This window comes from Echinops telfairi, unplaced genomic scaffold (assembly GCF_000313985.2).
Source record: "Echinops telfairi isolate 266 unplaced genomic scaffold, ASM31398v2 ScPeMD7_3533;HRSCAF=4204_1, whole genome shotgun sequence".
NCBI classification, from domain to species: Eukaryota; Metazoa; Chordata; class Mammalia; order Afrosoricida; family Tenrecidae; genus Echinops; species Echinops telfairi.
In genome coordinates this window covers 29,684,888-29,702,867 of record NW_022107432.1, presented here as the reverse complement: position 1 = coordinate 29,702,867, position 17,980 = coordinate 29,684,888, and the positions used below count along the sequence as shown (strand labels likewise).

At 45.6% G+C, this 17,980-nt stretch overlaps 1 protein-coding gene across 1 annotated transcript in view; it reads left to right on the top strand.

Moving 5' to 3' along the window:
• Positions 1-6,956, top strand: part of RNF8 (ring finger protein 8) — a 72,474-nt gene extending 65,518 nt beyond the window's left edge. Inside the window, exon 8 of the mRNA XM_004710830.2 lies at positions 6,466-6,956. Within this exon, the coding sequence (XP_004710887.2) occupies positions 6,466-6,482 (17 nt within the window). The 3' untranslated portion in view covers positions 6,483-6,956. The remainder of the gene's footprint in view (positions 1-6,465) is intronic.
• The last annotated feature ends 11,024 nt before the right edge of the window (positions 6,957-17,980 follow it).

Here is a 17,980-nt window from a genome sequence, read left to right as displayed (position 1 = left end):
TCCTATCCAGACAGGCCTGCGGATACAACATGCACAAAAACAAGACAGAGCAAAACCAAGCAACAGTGTACAACAAAACAGCAACAACATCAAGCCACTGACAAAGAACAAATTAAAATATACCAAGAAAGAAAAGCTTGTGTTAAGGAGCATTCTGAATGTAATGTTTCCAAGACATACACATTTGCTCATTCTTCTGGAAGTTCATGGTATTATAAGATTCTTCACCAATACTATAATTCAAAGGCATCAATACTTATTTGTTGTTCATTATTTAAATGCTTATGAAGTGATTGGAAAATACTGTGGCTTACGTCAAGTGCACCTTAATCCTCAAAGTGACATCTTTGTATTTGAATACTTTACAGAGGTCTTTTGAAGCAGATTTGCCCAATGCATCATGTCATTTGATTTTGTTGTTGTTATTAGTTGGGATTTAATACACATATTATTCCATATTTCAGTCATGTCCAGTAGAATTGTACAATTGCTACCACAGTTTCCAACCATTCTTTTTCTATGCGGACTCCTTGACATCGTCTCCCTCTAACCCCACCACCACCTCTGTACACCCTTCCCCCAAGCCCCTTATTAATTTAACTTGCTGACCCTAAGGTTCATCAGTCCTGGATTTCATGTAACAAAATACGGAAAAGCATGTAACAGGGCTTCCAGAGGGTGACCTCCGTTGATATCACTCCTCTGAGACACACTCTCCTAGGGACGAACAAAACAATACAAACCCCAATACAGAAAACTTGGGAAACCAGATCAGGTCCAGCCTGCATCATCTGGGGGATCCACTGACAAAGTTTTAACTGTTCGGTCCGATTGATGCCTTTGATCTTTTATACTTCTCTCCCATGCGCTCTGTTTAATTACCATTCCCCGCCCCCCGTCCCTCAACATTAGATAGAGGGAGTTCTCTGGAGGCGTATTTCCTGTGGGGTTCCACAAATGACTCTTGGGCTCCCGCTGTCATCCACCACCTTCTGAAAATCTTTGACAACATCAATCATTTCTCCATTTTTCATGATGTTGGCCAGTTATAAAGAATTTTGTTAGTTTTACATTGAGTTTTAACCCATGCCGAAGGCTGCAGTCTTTGGTTTTCATCAGTAGGTGCTAAAAATCCCCTCGATTTAAAAAAAAAATCATTTTATTGGGGGCTCATACAGCTCTTATCACAATCTATACATCCATCCATTGTGTCAAGCACATTTGTACATTTGTTTCCATCTTCATTTTCAAAACATTTGCTTTCTACTTGAGCCCTTGGTATCAGCTCATTTTCCCCCACCCTCACTCACCAGGCCCCCACCCTCACGAACCCTTGATATTTTACAAATTGTTATTATTTTTTCCTGTCTTACACTGACAGATGTCTCCCTTCACCCACTTTTCTGTTGTCTGTCCCTCAGGGAGGGGGTTACATGTAGATCATTGTGATGGGTTCCCCCTTTCTCCTCTCACTTTCCCCTTCCCCTCCTGGTATCGCTCTCTCATTATTGGTCCTGAGGGGTTTATCTGTCCTGAATTCTCTGTATTTCCAGCTCTTATCTGTACCCATGTACATGCTCTGGTCCAGCCGGATTTGTAAGGTAGAATTGGGGTCATGAGGAGGGAGGGAGGAGGAAGTTGGACGGGAGGAAGCATTAAAGAACTAGAGGAAAGTTGTATGTTTCATCGGTGCTACACTGCACCCTGACTGAGTCGTCTCTTCCTTCTGTAAGGTGATGTCCAGTTATCTACAGATGGGCTTTGGGTCTCCACTCTGTACTCCCCCTCATTCACATTGACATGATTTTTTGTTCTGGGTCCTTGATGCCTGATACCTGATTCCATCGACACGTCATGATCACGTGGGCTGGTGTACTTCTTCCAAGTGGACTTTGTGGCTTCTGAGTTAGATGGCCGCTTGTTTATCTTCAAGCCTTGAGGACCCTATATGCTATATCATTTGATAGCCGGGCACATCAGCTTTCTTTACCCTCCTTGACTTTAGCAAGCAAGATTGCATGTTGCAGGTAGTTAATGAATCTCCCTCCAATCCTGTGGGGGTACAGGTGGTTCTCAACACTTGAATATATCCTTAGGAGCGACTTTGCTATTGTGGAAAATAATACAGACAGACAGACAAAGCAGGGCACAGGGACAGGGACTCGTTGTCCCATATCAGGACTGAGAGAGTGAATGTATTTTACAATGGGTATATATAATGGCATTTACCGATCTGTCAAATGGCATACATGTCATAGAGCAAACATAATACATAGTGGGTAATATCATAAGTGGTAGCATAAGAAACCAGCAATGAGGTAAGTCATCACCTTGATCTAGTGCTAGTTGACCTTGAAAACACACACACACACACACACACACACACGCACGCACGCACACACACCGGTTTTGCTACATTTTAAGTACATTTTGGCTATAGAACCTGATTGCATTTATCTACAGATAACCTTCGGACACAGGGAACAGCCAGGCCCAGGAATGATTCGTCTTATATGGTAATTCCTTTAAGACTGCTCCTTAAGGGAGGGCTATAGTGGGAGGCACATTATGCAGCCTGGAGAATGTGTATTTGAAAACATTTCTATCTCGGAACAATGGAGTTTTTTCTCAAAATAGGGCTAGTTTTGTGTGCCCGTGGTTGCCAGTGTAGAAATACGGTCAAATACTTTCTACCGAGTTCTCACTTTACCACACAGTCCTGATACTGAGTTCTCCTTCACATAGTCCAGTGTCCCAGATTATTTGCACAGCATACAGATTGAATAAATATGGTGCAAGAATGTAACCCTGATGCATACTTTTCCTGACTGTAAGCCACAGTGTTTGAACAACTGCCCCTTAATTTTGATATGTGTAGAGGTTCCACATGAACACAGGTAAATGTCTAGAATTCCCATTCTTTGAAATATTATCTATAATTTATGGTATTCTACAGTGTAATGCCTTTGCATAGACCATAGAACACAGGTAAACATCTTTCTGATATTCTCTGCTTTCAGCTGACATCCGACAGTCACTCAATATCCAGGTCCTTTCCTGAATCTGGCATACATTTCTGGCATTTCCCTGTCACTGGACTGCTGCAGCTCTTTTTAAAATTCTCTTTAGTGAGATTTTACCTGCACGTAATGTTAATGAGATTGTTAAATAATGTTTACATTTCATTGCATCACCTGTCTTTGGAATGGACATGAATATGGATCTTTTCCAGTCGATTGGACTGGAAGCTGCCCTCCAAATTTCATAGTATAAACAAGCGAGTGCTTCTAGTGTTGGATCTGTTTATTTCTTGGGTCACTGATTATGCCTCTTTTACCATCACCCCACTCCCGCCCAAGACCAGAGAAGTAGGTATACCACTATTGATGGTTCTCTGTAATCAGCTAAAGAGATGTTCTGTCCAGTTGTCTACAGTTGTGTTTTTAATAAAGGTGATCTCTCCAGCTAGGCTCCCCTTTCTGTCTAGACCTTCTCAATCAATTGCACTCTGCTTTCCTCCCTTGAAGAGTTTAGACCTTTCTTCCTTTATCACATTAAACCTGAGTCAGAGCCAACCCTGGACCTGTTTCTTTCTTGCTTCTTTTTTTCCTGAGCTCGCACTAGGTGTTGAGACATGTGACAACGACATGTGCAGCCTCTGCCCCATGGAGGTTTTCATGTAGATGCAGGGCCTAGAATTCTCTGTAAAGTGGTCCGTACAGGGGGAAAAAGTACCAGGCAGGAGCCAAGAGAAAACTCTGGGGAAGTGAGGGGGGCAAAGGTGCATATCATAATAGAAGGGCCCGACTCGAGAGCCTGGGGTTTTGAAATGCTGACAGGAGTGCAGTGCGGCTGGATTGTAGAGGACCAGCGGGAGTGCTGACTGGGGAGGCTGGAGAAGCTGGCAAAACCAGATCTTAGAGAGCATCATAGTGCATGTTAGAGATTTAGCCTGTGGTGGTGGAAAACTATAAGGTGATTTAAAATGGTGGTCTGGCTGTTGTTGTTTGTAATTTCTGGAGTGTTCCATCTGTCTGCACTGAAGTGAAACGGTGGGAGTGGGGAACACAAGTAGCGGCAGCAATCTAGGCCTCACGGTGGCCAGGCTGGCTAGAGAAGTCACACCGGGGCTGGAGAGGGTGAGTGGATCTGAGAGATCCTGCAGGAGGTGGAATCTACAGGTTTGCGGATCTGATGTGCTGGAAGAAGTGATCGGGAACTGAGATGAAAGACCTCCCAAATTTCTGTCAGCGGCACCTGCTGCCGCGCTCACCGACACGAGTTTGGGGAGTTGTTTAAAGCACCGGAGCTATTCCATAGGTATTGGGATGTGTAGACTTGGGTTCCAAAAGACAGGGCTGATTTAGGATATTAGATGTGGGAGCCATGCCCCACGAAGTAGAGTAGCCACTTGGTGCCCTTTCCATGGTCATAAGAACGATGCCCAGGTCCTTAGGGCTGAGGAACACCTGTGTCCGAGGACTTGAGCGGCGGCAGCGGCAGACAAGTGCTTGGTGCGCAGGGAAGAGGAGGGGCCGAGAGGGAGACGGCGAGGAAGGGAGAGTACAGCATGAAGATACTAGAATGGTGTGCTGGGAGCCCTCCCGACACACTCTGGGCCTCTTCTCGTGGCACGTGAGACATTTTCCTTTCAAAGGGTTTATCAACGTGAAGTGGTTTCTTGGAGTATAAATCCCTCACGGACAAAACTTTCTCTGATTTTCTGTAGTATTCTCAGAGCCTCATATTCGAGTGCTACGAATTGGAATCAACTTGCTGGCAGTGAGTTGGGTGGAGTTTGGAGGTTTTCAACAAATGCATGTGTTTGGATGGTTACGAAGTGTGGGTTCAGCGATGTGAAATGCTGCTGATCTGTTGAGATGAGGATGAAAAGTCACCCGTTGTAGCAGACATTGGGACATTGATGACTTCATCTAGTACAAGTTTGGAGGGTTGCTGAGATTGAAAGCCAGTTAGCAGTAAATTGGAGAATAGGTATGAGGTCAGGGAGTAGAGTTCTTCAAGAAGTTTGTCTATTACTAAGAAAAGGTGATAGTTGGAAAATTGGGATAAAGGGCCCCTTTTTAAGAAAGATATGAGAGACTGAATATGTCTTAATTATTTATGGAAAGAAGCCTATAGCAGAGATGCTTGGAAGCAGAAATAGTGAATAGGACACGATTCTTGGAATGCAAGAGAAGGGAGGGAATGCAGAGTCCAGATGAAGGGACTAGTTGTAAAAAGTAGGAGTGTTTTATAGAGCAAAGAGTAGACAATGGGGTGTGGGTGGGATAGACAAGGAAATGTACCTGAGAGAAGTCAAAGGAATTTCTATAGCTTCTGGACTTGTCTGTGAGTTATTAGGCCACTAACTGAGAGGCCAGGATGCCCACTTGATTCTCTCCTAGCTTTTCAGGTTTGAAGGCTTGCCCAGCTCCCCCCAAAGGAGGCACAGAAATGGTAGAAATTGTGTGTAATCCCTTCAAACATCTCACCGAAGTGTTCCAGACTGCAGTCCCAAACAAGGGACAATCTCCTTAGTGGCTTCATTGAGTCCCTGATGTAGGCCAGGATCCCTCCTCTCCCTGGATGGAGAAAGTAGAAGTGACTGGAAAAGGACAGTGGCCGGTAAATAACCCTTCTAAGCCGACTTCTACATAAAGAGAGAACTAAACCCTTCTGCCTGCCTGTTCCTGTGTATATAATTCATTCCTATCCTGAACAGATTTTTATTGATGTCTATAGCTTTGTGCTGTGCACTGTTCTAGGTGCTGAAGTATAAACAGAAGCAAAATTTTAATAAGTTAGCTCTGAGCCCTGATACGTTAGGCATTGGACTGCTAACCGAAAGATCAGTGGTTCGAAGCTGACAGCCACTCTAGGGGGAAAGATGGGACTGTCTGCCTCCATGGAGATGGACAGCCTCAGGAACCCTCTGAAGCAGTTCCACTCTGCCCTATAGGATTGCTGAGTCAGCGTCAACAGTACTGGGGTGTGGAGAAAGCTTCAGTCGGAAAGGGAAATGTAGTGACGGGAGAGGCTGCTGGTTCTGACAAGGTGGTCAAGGTGAGAAGTGAGAAGGTAGTATTTGAGTAAAGATCTGAAGGAAATGGCCATCTGGGAAAGGATGTCCCAGAGAAGGCCATAGTAAGGGGGAGCATGCTCAGTAAGTTGCAGGGACAGTCAGGAGATCGGTGTGGCTGGAGCTCGTGAGCGGTGAGGAGAGGTATGGGGGAGGTACAGGAGGCTGAGCAGGGGGGTGGGGGGTGGATTGTGTTGTGCCTGATAGGCCTTGGAAAGGGCAGAAATGAATATTGGGGTGTGAACAGAGAGTGACAGGACCTGACCGACATTTTCTAGGTTCACTTTGGTTGCTAGGTGTAGCAGCGAGTAAGAGTGGAAGCCGGGAGGCCAGGGAAGGGAAATGCAAGACTCACCATGCCTTTCTCTCTTCTTGCTCCAAAGCAAAGATCCGGTCCTGAAGCCCATGCTCCAGAGCATTTGAAAGACTGCCAGGCAATGGGAACCTGGGATGGTTTTGAAGGATTCTTTCAGGACATGACATGGGCTATCCTGGAGGTCATCGTGAGAAGCTCTATGGGACAGAGGCTGCGTTGACAAGTTCTGTCCTGAGCCTTTGATGTTAGCCAGCCCTGCTCCTGCCATGTCTGAAGCCTCACCAGTACACTTGGAGCCGGCTGCTTCAGACTGCTTCACTCTCTGTTGAATAAGTTATTCAAGTTCTGTTCTGTTGTTTATATTTGTTCTTACTACGATTGCTGTTGTTAATATTATTTTGGTGCTTTAGAAACATCTCCATTTGGGACAGGTTGGGTGTCACCTTATGGCTACCCCTGAAAGCTAAGGTAACCTCTATTTTGAGAGGATGGAATACCTCTTTGTGAAAACAAGATGTCATTTCCTGGAAATAAAATGTAAAATCTGTTGGTTGCTCAGCTGGGCTTTGGTGTATTTACCTTTCTTCCCTTCCAGCTCCCAGCCAGTCTCTCAAGTCAATACTGGCAGCTCATAGATCGCAACCAGGAACGTGATTGTATCAGATGATAGACTGCAAATGAATGTCAGCCTGAGAAGCCAAGCCCAAGATCACAGCTGTGGTAGACGGGCTCAGTTCAATCCCCGACTGGCTTGTTTCCTTTCCATTCCGGGGGTGGGCCCCTGCCTACCTGGCTTCAAGGTGAAGTGAATTCTCACCCTCTAGCTGGGGTTTGGAAGTAGTTTCCAAATCTCTTCTACTCAATGTCATGTGAGCCCAAGCAATGATTCTACAAGAACTTGGTGTGCTGTTTTTGTTTTTAATTAAATGTCATTTCTTTTTCACCCACTTCCTCTTTTTAGATAGGAAGAAAAACAAAAAAACCCAGTTTTGTTGTTTGGTTGTTAAGCTTAGAACAACCTGTGGTGTCTTTAGTTACCTCAGAGGAGAAAGAGGGAAAACCCAGGAAGTTAAATGTAGTCCTTTGAGACTGGGAGCCCTCTTAGTAGCATTGCACAACTGTTTGTGCATGATGTCACTCAGTGATTTCCTTCCAGATGGAAAATATGTTCTTCTCCCTTTCCAATGCTTACCCGGAGAACCTCTGCATTGGTTTCAATAGCCTTTTATTTATTCCCAGTGTATTTTCATAAAGGACTTCTTTTTTTTTTTAATCATTTTATTTGGGCTCATACAATTCATCACAATCCATACATACATCAATTGTGTAAAGCACACTTATACATTTGCTGCCCGCATCATTCTCAAAATTCGCTTTCCTCTTGGGTTCCTGGAATTAGTTCATTTTCCTTTTCCCCCCTCCCCCTCCCTCCCCGCTCCCTCGGACTTTTTTTCTTTTTAAAATACACAGTGCATATTAAGATTCTAGAGTCCCTGGTCTTCATTTCCATCTTTCTCACCATGATTATTGATTAAAGTAATAATGGAATCAAGGAAGTAGTAATTAAATATAATAAATAAAAACATTTACGATAATCACTTCATAAAATTCTGGAAAAATAAGAAAACGGTTATTAGCATCTTAATAAAATGACCTCCTATCCCTCCCCATGTTTGACTTATAAGATTACATGGCGCATATGTAACTATGTATTTTATCTGTCCTGTTTACTGCCAGCTCACAGATCGATTTGTTAAAAGATTGCAGACACGTAGTTTCTGAATAGGTCATCTCAGAGGGCTTCAGAAGGTTTGTGGAAAGAGTACATTATCCTCCAACACCGTTTTCCACGACTATCTGAAGCCCCCATGTGTGTCCACATGGTTGGAAATCAAAAGATACAAAAGGGCAGAAAGATCTAAAGGCCTTCTGACTGGTGCCCAAGTTCACTTCACAAGGAGATGCATGTGACCAATTCCTGGTGCACCCTTCCAGAGATCTGTGTGCCTACACGCAAATACATCCATGTGTGGTCTTTTATTTTTTCATTTTTTAAATCATTTTATTGGGGGCTCATACACTCTTATATCACAATCCATACATACATCAATTGTATAAAGCACATTTGTACATTCGTTACCCTCATCATTCTCAAAACATCTGCTCTCCACGTAAGCCCCTGGCATCAGCTCCTCATTTCCTCCCCCTTCCCGCTCCCCCCTCCCTCGTGAGCCCTTGATAATTTATAAATTATTATTTTGTCATATCTTACGCTGTCCAACGTCTCCCTTCACCCACTTTTTTGTTGCCCCCCCACCCAATCCCCCCGGAGGAGGTTATATGTAGATCCTTGTAATAGGTTCCCCCTCTGTACCCCACCCTCCCGGTATCGCCACTCTCACCACTGGTCCTGAAGGGATCATCCGTCCTGGATTCCCTGTGTGTGGTCTTTTATTCTGCACAAATGATAGAAAAAAATGGTACATTATTCTGTCAGTGGTTCTCAACCTTCCTAAATGCTGCAACCCTTTACAGTTCATGTTGTGGTGAACCCCCCAATCATAAAATTATTTTCATTGCTACTTCATAACTGTGATTTTGCTACTGTTATGAATTGGGTGACCCCTGTGAAAGGGTTGTTCGACCCCCAGAGGGGTCACGACCCACGGGTTGAGAACCACTGATCTATGTTCTTGTTTTATTCCAGACAGATCTTGGCAGCAGTTCCATGTCAGTTCAAAAACACTTTTGCTTTGTTGCAGCTGCCTAGTATTCCATAGTTATCCTTCAGCCCGATTTTCTTATATGGAAATCTGACTTTACCCTTAAAATAATGCTGCCGGGAACATCTGTATATATATATATACAGTACATCGTTAGAGGAAAGATCTCAAGGAAGAAACGTCTCGACTCCTAAGAGTGAAGGGCTTCCACATGAACTGACCACATGTGCTGACCTTTCCCTCCTAGCTACTGGACACAGTGACTGGCAGGCCCTCCTTTGAGAACACATTTCTCGGAAGTGTGCCGCACAAGCTAAAAAAATGAGCGCTCTAAGACAGACTATAAAGACTAATAAGTAAATAAAAGTTAACTTCATTTTTAAAAGACTATCTAGCTTTGAATCCCAACCTTGCCACTTACAGTTATGTGACTTTGGGCATTACTTATCCTCTCTGAGCCTCAGTTTCTTCCATCTCAAAAATATTGCCAAGTGCGATTGTGACACCTAGGTAATTATCACAATTATTCTTTTACTGCTCACAAATAAAAACCTGAAAATTATATTTTTAAAGACACAGGGGGAAAAAATTTAACCCAGTCGTTCCCATAATTTCTCTGAGCTCCAGACTGTTCTTTCCCCAGAGAGATAGCTGATAGTAAACAGCATCTGCATTTTGCTTGCCTGGAAAAATACATGGTAACTGTTCTGCCGTGTAGCCGAGCCCCCTGCTGTGCAGTCGGGCTCTAATTAAAGGCATGCTCTCCACAACAGGGCTCCGAGAGACAGGGTAAAGAGGGTTTCCAGTTCGGGTTTTGTTATTAAGCAGATGAACGCAGCCAGCTGTGTGAAGCGCTTTGCAGCGAGTGGCAGGTGTCCCTTATCCATCTGATTATGTTAACCTAGAAAGGACTCACGCTACCTCTTGGCGTGCTTGCTCCCAGCAAACACACTGTGCTAGGCTGGGGACTTTGGCTTTTGTGGTTGAATAACTGGATACCCATCATCTGTTTCTGACTGGAGGCTGCTGTTTTTATAGAAAAGCCGAAATCCCCTCGTTATCTCCAGCCCACTCTCACACTGTTCTTTCTTCCTCTCTGAACAACCGTCCAGACGGTAACACCGCAGCTGCAGGAGGACCTGGGATGGGCAGCTCTCTTCAGCTGCCCATTGGATTTTTACAGCCTGGCTCTGGCTCAAATCCCTCTGCTTCCTATCTAAGGAGAATCCAGAAACGGATGTACCCTACAAAAACGTTGGTCTCCACAACTCATTTCCCCAGGCCTCTGGCAAATGATCTGATTTGTCCTGAAAGAAGTGAAGATAAAGAATGTTTAGCTTGCACGGTGCGCCTTAAGAAAGTCAGGAAAACCCTGGAGCCATTGTCCCTCAGAGATGCAGTCTTGTGAACAAGGGCTGACCTGATCTGAGCAGGTTGCTGCCATTCATTACGGTACTAAGGAGGCCAAGGGCTCGGTCTGCATTCAGAGAAAGAAAACTGTCTACCTGGTCAACTTCTTCAGCCATTTCTTCAAATGGGACTTGAAGCCATTGGAGTGAGGACTCCCTCCTGGAAGGAAGACTGGAGCCTCGTGTTAGTGAAAAATAATGAAGTGCCCTGTGCCAAGCAGGGGATGGCATCTACTAAGTGTTCCACAAATACTGAGATGCTGCAATCCCTTCGCCCGCAGCAGCATCCCTAAGCAATGTGTTCATCATGCACTTCCCGAATTCATCGTCTCTAGGCAATGTTGCTTGCTTGCCGTTGCTTTACCAAAGCCTAATTAAGATCAGATTTCCAAACCCATTGTCCCCACTGTCTTCTGCCCTTTCAGGCAATGTGAAGGTTTTTCATCTGATGTGACCATTTGATGTTTCTAATCAATCAATTCAAAAGTAGTTTTGGAGTGTCCATTTTTGACCTGGTCCTGCACTAGATGTTTGGGGGCATGAGAATGAACAAAACAAAAAGAAAATGCTGGACCTAGGGGATAAAAAAGCTAAAAATCGTTCATCAGCTCCCGTGGGAGGGATTTAGACAGTGCTGCCTATTGAGCTGGCATATTGAGTGTTCCTTTACAGGTCTCAAACTCCAGACTTCTCTGGTCCCTGCACCAGAGTCCAAAGCTGCCATTACACACTTCCAGGAACCTGGTTACGTGCGCTGAGCTGTCTCAGTGTGTCTTCTCAGGCTGTGGGGATCAACTTAGAAATGAAGCCATTTGGGGCCTCTACCCAATGCTAACCAGGGACCCTAGAAGGCACATCTGAGGCAGGTTGGGGTTCACACCATAGAGACGAATTGCACATGCTGCAAGCACACCACAGTCCTATGCAGGCACACCCCCAGGACCCTGCTTGAGGGGCCTCAGGTAACACTGCAACCAAGGTTGAGTGCCCTTGTTGCCTTCCAACAAACTGCAGCCGATAGAACTCCCTGCAGGCTTTCCTGGCTGTCATCTTTACAGGAGCGGATTACAAGGTCTTTTCTCTCACAGTCTAGTGAGTTCCAACTGCTGACCTTTCAGTTATCAGTCAGATGCTGAACTATTGTACCACTCGGACTTCTTTCAAAGCTTAATATTTCTGAAGCAAATATTGCTGCCAAACTTAACCTGGTAGTGGACGGGGGCCAGGCAGGTTTTCACAGCATTGTGCTTTTGTGTTTATTCCTAGCTGCGAGAATATTCTCCTGAACATACGACCCTTTCCTCAGCCTTCTCAGTTCTCCACCCCTTTGCCTGAGCCTCTCCCAATGGTGTGTTGGCTCTCCAACAGAATACATATGTCTCTTCTCAGCTCTGCAGTCAGTGATGTCATGATAGCTTGGAATCAGTCATGGTGGATATGAAGGCTAAGATTATGTGTCAACTTGACCGGACCATGACTCTTAGTAGTTTGTTTAGCAGCTATAATGTAGTCATTCCCCCATGAAGCAATCTCACAGAATGTAGCCACTGCTACGGTGAGCAACCAGTCAAATGAAAGGGAATTTCCTATGGCCTGTTTCCGACATAAGTTGACACTGCCAATCTTGGGTTCATCAGCTCCTGCAGCTATGTGAGCCAGCAGATGCCTCTGCCCTGACATCTGATCCATGGATTTGGAACTTACAATCTCTACAAATGTGTGAGCCATTTTGGGGGGATAAATCTCTATGTACACGAGCTTTACTTCTCTAGAGAACAGCCCAAGTCAGCGGGCATATTTATACTACGGAAAACGGCAAATGCTACAGATGAGAATTTTGTTTTATTTTTTTCCTCCCAGAGAGTCAGGTAACGATTTACAAACACACCATAGGCATCTCGCCATACATGAGGTCTTCTCCGTTCTGGTGTTCCGGAATCGATCCATTGTGGTGGTGGTAGAGGTAGGAGGATGACCAATTGCAGTTCTTGGCCATACTTTGGTACCTTTGGAGTCACCAGTACCTTCAAGAGCTGCAGTTTCTTAATGAAGGAAGGAGGCAGATGCTGTGTCATCGATTGAAACCCTCTTTTCCATTTTCTTCCTTGCGTCCATGAGTCCTCTTAGCCATGAATGCAGATACGTTCTGGGTGGACAGTTGGGGGGAAAGATGATGTAATCAACATTAACACCAGCAGGACCTCAGCCTGCAACAGCCATTGAGTCAGTATGCCCCATTACATTCCTCCAGGAACCCTATTACTAGAAGGTGGGTGTGGTAGTTACATAATTTCATGTTAACTTGAGAAGTAGAGTGAAGGGGTGGGATTTAGCCTGTCAATCAGGTCACAGGCCATGTTTCCTTATGGGTATGGCCTTCTCATGAGGAGTCTGGGAGTTTCCTCTTTCTGAAAGGCAGGCTGCACACTTTCACTTCCCTTTCCTGCTGCTGAGACACTCAGCTGGAGGAGCCATATGGAGGAGACCCACACCAGTGTTGAGATGCTTCCACCGCCACTGGATCCACAAGACTTTCTACCCACTGGCCTGTGATCTTCCTGCATTTGACATCATTGCATGTGCTGTGTGAGTCTAAAGAGGAATTTATGGACTAGTATCGGGCATAGGGGCTAGTATTGGAATTATGGACTTGATCTGGGCTGGGCTGGGATGTTTCCTCAACATACAATAGCTCTTTGCTATAAAACTCTCTCTTACACATATGAGTGTCGATGAATTTCTTTCTCTAGTCAACCCAGTCTAGCACAATGGGAATGGTCATTGTGACCAGGGCACTGGCCATTTCCCCAGAGCTGGACCTTTAATGCTGGATGATGTGAACTACATTTCACTCTAGTGCGCCTGAGTCATGTGCAATTGGGTACAAGCCCAGCCTCCCCTGGGATAAGTTTCCGTATGCACATAAGCCCAGATGCCCTCCAGAATGGGCAGGAGTTGTACTGGGCAGCATTTACTCTGTTTTTTGAAAAATCCCTCCCAGGCATGCTGTAACTTGAGACCTGGCAACTGCTCTTGACTCAAAGATTACAAAGTGGGCCTTGAAGGTGAGCTTTGTCAGTAGGCTGATTTCCATCAATGTAGCCACATGAAGGAGCCCTAGAGATGTAGTGGTTACATCTGGTTGGGCGACTAACTGCCATGTCATCAGTTCAAAACCACCAGTTGATCCTCAGGAGAAAGATGAGACTTTCTACTCCTGGAAAGAGCTACTGTCTCAGAAACCTGTCAGGGCACTTCTGCCCTGCCCTATAGGATCGGTGTGAATTGGAATCCGCTTGATAGCAATGGATTTAGTTTGGGTGAGTAGCCATGTGGTTTCAAAGTAGGAACCCTCACAGAACAGTGGTAGGGACCCTCCTATGCCTGTTGAAAGGGCTCCATTCCCCTTTCTGGAGCCCACGGAGTGAAAACATTAAGTCCCCACTACCCCTCCTTCCGAAGGTTGTTCACCTTCCCCGGAAGCTGTTTAACTCCTTAACTTCTGAAGCCCTGGGGAAGGGAGTTGTCCACATTAGTTCATTTATTCTACAAATACTGAATACTCAATAACTGCTAAGCACTATGATCGAGGTACGAGAGTATCAAGCACTGGCAAAAGCCAAGACCTGCTCTTAGGAAGTTGCCCTGAGGGGGACTCAGGTGTGTGAGAAAAGGTGGTGCAAGAAGCGGCGAAGGCCCCAAGAAGAGACACCTAGCCCCAGATGAAAACACAGCATCTAAGCTTGGGCTGGGAGGGTGACAAGGGGTCACAGATGAAGGGTGGGAAGAGAGAGACTGGACGTCCGGAGGAACCAGGAACAGTGTTCTGGTGGGGAAAGGTGGAAAGTACTCTTAAGAATAGAAAGACCTCTGTGGCTGGATTGCAGAGCTCCAGGGAAAAGCTAATCAGAGTTGCATACCATTGATTGAACATTACTACCGCCCTGTTAACTCCTGTGAGAGAGGGAGGAACTTGGCCAGGGCCATACCAGGCGAAGGAAAGGGGAATATGATGCTGAAGAGATGATCACGCCCCTGTTACAGAATTAGGACTTCTCCGAGGAACACCTGGGTGCCACTGAAGGGCACAGGGCGGTGAAACGTTCCTGTCTGGGGAAGAGTGCTCTGGCTGCAGGCTGGAGGGTGGGTTATGGTGGGGGAGGACAACAGGATCCCAGAAGATTACTTAATCAATTATAATAATTCAGGTACAAGGTTACCCACTGTCCACTGCTATTGAGTTGATGTCAGCTCATAGCAACTCTATAGAAGAGAGTAGAACTGTGTCATGGGGTTCTGAGGCTGTAAATCTTCCCAGAAGCAGAGTACCTCATTGTTTGCATGCAGATGGGTTTGAACTGCCAATCTTTAGGTTAGCAGGCCAGCACTTGGCCCACAGCACAACCAGAGCTCCTAGGTAAGAGGCTAGACGACCTGGATGGAGGCACTGGCCACAGAGCTGGCCATCAGCGGAGGAGTTAATAGTAGTTTAGCAGGTGTATAGGGCATGGCATGATTGCCTGAAGGGTGAGGGAGAGGCTGGAGGCGAGGGGCCCATTGGATTTCTACCTGGGACAATCTCAAGGATGGAAAGAGGAAAATGGTTAAGGGAAAGAGATTGAGCAAGGATGAGTTCTGTTTTGGAATTTCTGAGTTTGAAGAGAGCAAAGAGAAAGCGTGGAGGAGCTGCAAAGTCCTAATACAGTGAACCCTCATTTATTGCGGTTAATCGGTTCTAGACCCTACCGTGATAAATGAAATTCCGCGAAGTAGGATTCCTTATTTGTAAATCAAATATTTTCGTAGTTAGAGCATAGAGGACATGAAAAAACACCCTTTAGTCACCATTACACTCGTATTACCCAATTTATTAAATGAAAAAGGGAAAATACAGTAAAACATTTTGGACGTTACAAATATCATTTATTATTTATTATATTATTTATGGCATCAAGCGTATACAGTATGAGCCAATCAGTGGCAGTAATGACAGAGCATGCGCTGTTACACAAAAACCGCGATAGAGTGAAGCCGCGGAAGTCGAAGCGCGAAGTAACGAGGGTTCACTGTACACGCTCTCCTTCCAACTCTTGATTTTCCTCGTAGTCATCTAGACATCGTCTTCCTCTCCACCGTGGTGGTTACAAGTCTTTGCAGTAGTTCTAGACAGCTGCTTTTAGAATGCCACTCTCAGACAACAGACTTGAGAATTCCCCCTTCCATGGTGCCCCGGGGTGAATTGTCACACCGTAAGTCTGCCACCTACTAGCAGAGACACAGCCATTCCCACATCCATTGAATTGGTTGTCAGGATAACTATTCACCAACGAGAGAGCACAAGACTAGGGCAGGAGCCCTGTGACCTCAGGACCTCTCTCTCAGCTGTGGAGGCATGCTGCACGGTGTACTCGAGTGCTGAGATGGACATTTGTGACAAAGTGAATCATTCCATCAAACATTCCATCTTCTGAATTTGCTGCCTGCATTGGAATGGAGGGCATCATGCCTCACACAAGAAGTCTGGCTTCTCACCGTCCCAGTGGAGACCTCAGAGAGGAGAGCCAGGCCGTTGTAGGAATCATGGACGTGCAGAGGATCACTAGGGTTACATAAATGGGTAAAATCTCCCAGAGAGACCCATGACCTAAGAAAGAGCCCTAAGGAATGGCCTGCTGAGACCAAGAAAGACTGGGAAGCGAGAGGTAAGAGGGAAAGGAGGGGGGAAAATAATACTGCGGAGGGCAGGGGAGTGTTTCACGAAGCAGGGAGTGGCTGACTGCATCAAAGGTTACTGTTGAGGCAAGTAAGATAAGACCTAAGAATGTATCCGTGCATTTAGCATCCAGGGAGTCACTGAAAGCCCGTTTTAGGGCATGGTGGAGGCAAAAATAACCATGTACCCTGCATTAGACCCAACGCACTGCCATCGAGTAGAAGCCAACATGGTAACCCTTTATGACAGGGTAGACCTGCTCCTGTGAGTTTCTGAGCCTATAGGAGAGTGGGGTTTGGAATAAAGGGCTGTTGATTTGGTAAAATGTGGTAGGGAAATTGAGGAATTCTTCTGAATGAAGGGAGAAGAAGGTGAAGGGATTGGAGCGCTGGAGAAGGTAGCGATAGTCTGAAATAGCTACAGCAGAGAACTCGCGAGGCGAGGGAACTCACTAGGGAAACAAGGAATGCTGCGTGGAGCACAGTGGCTACAGAGGGCAAGGATTTCTGTGGCACGAGTGGAGCCCTATGGGGCCTAAACAGTCAAGGAGTCAACTGTAAGCTGAAAGTCTGCAGTCCCAAACCACTCCGAGGGACTTTGGGAGAGAAGTGTACTACACACACACACACACACACACACACACACACACACACACACACACGGGGGTCATCCTGAGTCAGCATTGACTTGACAGCAATGAACCACAGTGGACACTGGTGTGTGATTTGATTTCCCCTGGCAACACTCAGTTCCCATGTCTGCAGTCCTGGGGCTGAAGAGATCCAGGTAAGGGGGGTGCCATGAGGAGGGAGAAGAGTTGAAGTAGTGGAGCCAGAAGTCAAGCCTGGTTGGGGTGAAAACTGAAGGCAGCAGGGAGTGGTGAGTTTTAAAAGACATGTCGAGTCAAGGTATGGTGTGTAAAACAGACCTTGAAGTCTGAGAACAGTGGGGCTTTGGCATTTTAAAGCTGTAATGGGAAGGTGGGGGGTGGAGTGGAGACCCAAAGCCCATCTGTAGACAATTGGACGTCCCCTTATAGAAGGGTCACAAGGAAGAGACAAGCCAGTCAGGGTGCAGTATAGTACCCATGAAACATACAACTTTACTCTAGTTCTTTAATGCTCTCTCCTCCTCCCCCCACCATCATGACCTCGGTTCTACCTTACAAATCCGGCTAGACCAGAACATGTACACTGCTACCGATGAGAGCTCGCAACCAGGGAATCCAGGACAGATAAACCCTTCAGGACCAATAATGAGAATAGAGATTCCAGGAGGGGAAGGGGAAGGTGGGGAGGAGAAAGGGGCAACCAATCATAATGATCGACATCTAATGCCCCCCCCCTTACAGGGGGACAAACAACAGAAAAGTGAGTGAAGGGAGACAGCGGACAGTGTAAGATATGAAGTAATAATTTATAGCTTATCAAGGGTTCATGGGGGAGGGAGGGTGGGAAAGGGAAGGAAAATATGAGCTGAGACCAAGGGCTCAAGTAGAAAGACAATGCTTTGCAAGTGATGATGGCAGTATATGTACGAATGTGCTTGACACAGTGGATGGATGGATTGTGATAAGAGCTATAAGAGCCCCCAATAAACTGATTTAATAAAATAAATAAATAATAACTAATAAAAAGAACAATAGTAGCAAAGATAGCATTGAAGGGGAATGATATGCAAAGACTAATCTTGCATAGTGGTCTGGATCCACTCTTCTGTACAAATCACTGGAGAGAA